This window comes from Gavialis gangeticus, unplaced genomic scaffold (genome assembly GCF_001723915.1).
Source record: "Gavialis gangeticus isolate Ggan-Ray unplaced genomic scaffold, GavGan_comp1, whole genome shotgun sequence".
Taxonomy (NCBI): domain Eukaryota; kingdom Metazoa; phylum Chordata; order Crocodylia; family Gavialidae; genus Gavialis; species Gavialis gangeticus.
The window spans coordinates 6,999,116-7,002,189 of record NW_017729011.1 but is presented as its reverse complement, the minus strand read 5'-3'; the positions used below and the strand labels follow the sequence as shown (position 1 = coordinate 7,002,189).

The 3,074-nt window shown below is 47.9% G+C and overlaps 1 protein-coding gene across 1 annotated transcript in view; it reads right to left on the bottom strand.

Annotated features, from left to right (window-relative positions):
• ARRDC1 (arrestin domain containing 1) overlaps window positions 1-3,074 on the bottom strand; it is a gene marked incomplete at its 5' end in the record, with an annotated part of 64,386 nt that overhangs the window by 18,435 nt on the left and 42,877 nt on the right. The window contains one exon of the mRNA XM_019510284.1: window positions 71-121. Within this exon, the coding sequence (XP_019365829.1) occupies window positions 71-121 (51 nt within the window). The remainder of the gene's footprint in view (window positions 1-70; window positions 122-3,074) is intronic.

Genomic DNA, 3,074 nt, shown 5'->3' with positions numbered 1-3,074 from the left:
GGAGAAGAGGGAGAGAAAGAGTTGCTGTATTAGCCGCTAGTCCGAATCCCAGGGGACATTTGTGCCATACCTGGTAGCAAGAACTGGAAGGGAAAGGAGTGCTCGCCAGCTGTCAGGACCCCTGCAAGAGACAGAGAAAAAAAAAAAAAAGGCAAGGGAGACTGGCTGCAGCACCCTGGAACCAAAGCCTGGAAATCAAGATACTGCATGAATAGCAGCTCCTCCCCAGACAGCCACATATACAACTCTTCTGCAGTCTTGGCTGATTAATGCCATATTCACTGTTCACAGGTCAGTAAGCCCAATGCTACCCACTGTCAGTTTGCAGCAAGGCCTACTGCGTTTCACCCCTCCCTGGGGGTAGAAGAGTTACTGGCTTGTGTCCCACCACTGTTGGGTGCTGCTGTTTGAATAGTGGTGATAGCATTTGAGTGACACAGACCATCTGCAGCAACAAGTTGGTGACAGGTTATTAGTGAAGGATGCAGACAGAAGCAGGATGCATGGGAGTTCACTTCTGCTGCATCAACAGCAGATCTTGTGGAAGCCAGGGCAGATCCCACCTTAGCCATCCTGGATGGCCGACTTGCTCCAAAACCAGATGCTCATCCAAGGGCTGCAGATCCCCAGCAGCTGCACTGGAATGCAAGTTTGGAGCAACTTCACATGCAAACTTTTGGCTCTGGAGCACAGCAAAATGCTCAGCCCCATTCCCCCCTGGGGCCCACTGCAGAGGTGGCCTAGACAAGGCCGTATTCCTCTCAACCAGAATGAAGTCTAAGAGAAGATGAGCAATTCCAAACAAACCCACCACGCCCTAGTGGCTTTCCCAAGGCTGGAGTATGTTTGGAGGTGGTGTCAGCACACTACAAGTCTCAAACCTCCCCACTTGCTACCTCACCAAGAGGCAGTTCGCCCAAAGACGACCAGGCTTATTTGGCTTTTGGTCCTGGACCAAACTGAGAATCGACTGCAGTTTGGGACTGTGTCAGGGTCAACAATCCTTGACTTGAAGGCTTTGCAATGGGGCTGGAAGGGAACCATTTTGTTAGTAATATGGAAAGAGAGAAGAAGAAGATCTCAAATACATTTCAGTGCAGTTGATGGAATTTCTTTCAGTTGATGGAACCTATTTCCATTTTCTGCAAAGGTTGCAGAACAGCGTGAAAGCTCACCACCATGCCAGCAGTTCCACCCCAAGATAAAACATCTGGATTCCACCAGGTGCTGGGAGAACAGCACAAGAGCTAAACCTGAGGGCTTAACACTGGTTTAGTTCCAGTCTGTGTCACCTTTCCCAACCTGATATTACCTTAAAAGGCACAAGGCAACTGGCATATTAGTCTGTTGACCGCATTAGCTGCAGGACAGCCCTCTGCAAAAGCACTACCTTGTTTTTGTTTTTTTCCTAATGCAAACAGCACAGAGCCCAGACTGGCTCATCGGGGCTGAAGCAACAGGCAAATCTAATCTCCTTTCAAGAGCCAGCTGCAAGTCCTCCCCCACCCCATTTTTCACTTTCAGACTGCCACCTAACTACAACTAAGCAGCTGCTTGTGTGCTACTAGCAGAAAAGTGACCCTATGGCATCAGAATCTATTTAAATCTCAAAATCAAAAACAAAACAGTGGAATTGAAGAGGACGTTAGAGCTACTTACATATAAAATGTGAGGTTCACACTTGACACCACTGCAAAACAAAACCCGCATAGTGTTCCCAGTGCTTTCCAGGATGCCTCTCTAGCAGAAAGCTAAAACCCAAGGCTCAGAACTCAGCTAGCCATTTAGTTGATACAGTTAGAAAAGACGTTCGCTCCATCTCTGCAGTGCTGACCATAGTATAACCTTGTCGGCAGATTAATCAAATTACTGGTACTTAAAAGGGGGGGGGGGGATGAACAGTATTCCTCACTTGCAGCAGAACAATTGAAAAAATGGGCTCCAAGCAGAGATTTCACAGGCCTAGGATGAATCAAGGTCTGGCCCCTCATTGCCAACAAAGGCTGCAGTACCACAGTGCTTTACACTCGTGTACTTGTGCAGTTCCCCAAAGCACAAGAAAAACTAACTCAATACAGCCCAGCAGATACTGAAGTTCAGAAGCCCCTGACCTTCAACAAGCAGCACAGAACAAGCAAAACGTGAGAAGGGTTTGATCTTATTATTTCCTCCTGAGCTACACAGGACTGTGTATGGGATCTGTCTGCTGAGCCACCTTGTCCTTATGAGCATCTTTCAGGGGCACAGTTGCAGTGCTTTTTTGATCCTAAATTATCCCGAGATCTATGCTGAAAGTGCAATACCCAGTCTAGACACATAGTGGCATTATGTAGCAACTCTTGTAAAACCAGGACTCAAACCTCAACTAAAAAGTAGCCCAGCCTTCAGATTTCCATGAAGGTGGAAGCCCTTGGGCTGCCCTCACATCCCCCAGATATAAGGGCACATCAGCCGTGTCAGGGTCACAGTGGGTCCAGACTGGATGCTGAATTAGAAGATAAGAGGATGCAGTCAGGGATCACTAGGTTATAATATCCAAGCTAGTGCAGCTCTGGAAATAGAATAATCCAGTAGCTTAAGCAAAGGCTAAATTGTTAAAAGACCTGGTTTCCAGCCCCAGCTGTATTAAAACACAGGGAGATTTCAGATTCATTTTTCTGCCTGTGGCCTCTTCCCTCTTGAAAGACTTCACTGCAGAGGGGAGTGGCTGCAAAGATTAGCCAAGTATCTGCAAAGCTGTGTTAAATGCCACTGCTACAGTTAGGCTCCAGTCGCATAGTTGGGGAAGAGATGCACAGACTGTAGCAGCAGCAAACAGCTTTGTTGCAGTCTCTTAAGACTGTGTCCAAGACACACTCAGAACAAAGGGAATAAAGTCCTGCTGGTCTGTGCTCTACTTTTCAAGGGTTTCTGATGCCTGCAGAAAGCCCAAGAAGAATAAGTGGAAATAGTCTAGCAATCAGCCAGCTAGTCCTTGCCTCAGCTGCATGTGCACCCAGTGCCACTGCTGCTGTTCCCAAAGGCTGTATTGGGGGGGGGGGCAGGGGGGCGCAACTCCAGGTCTCATGCCAGTA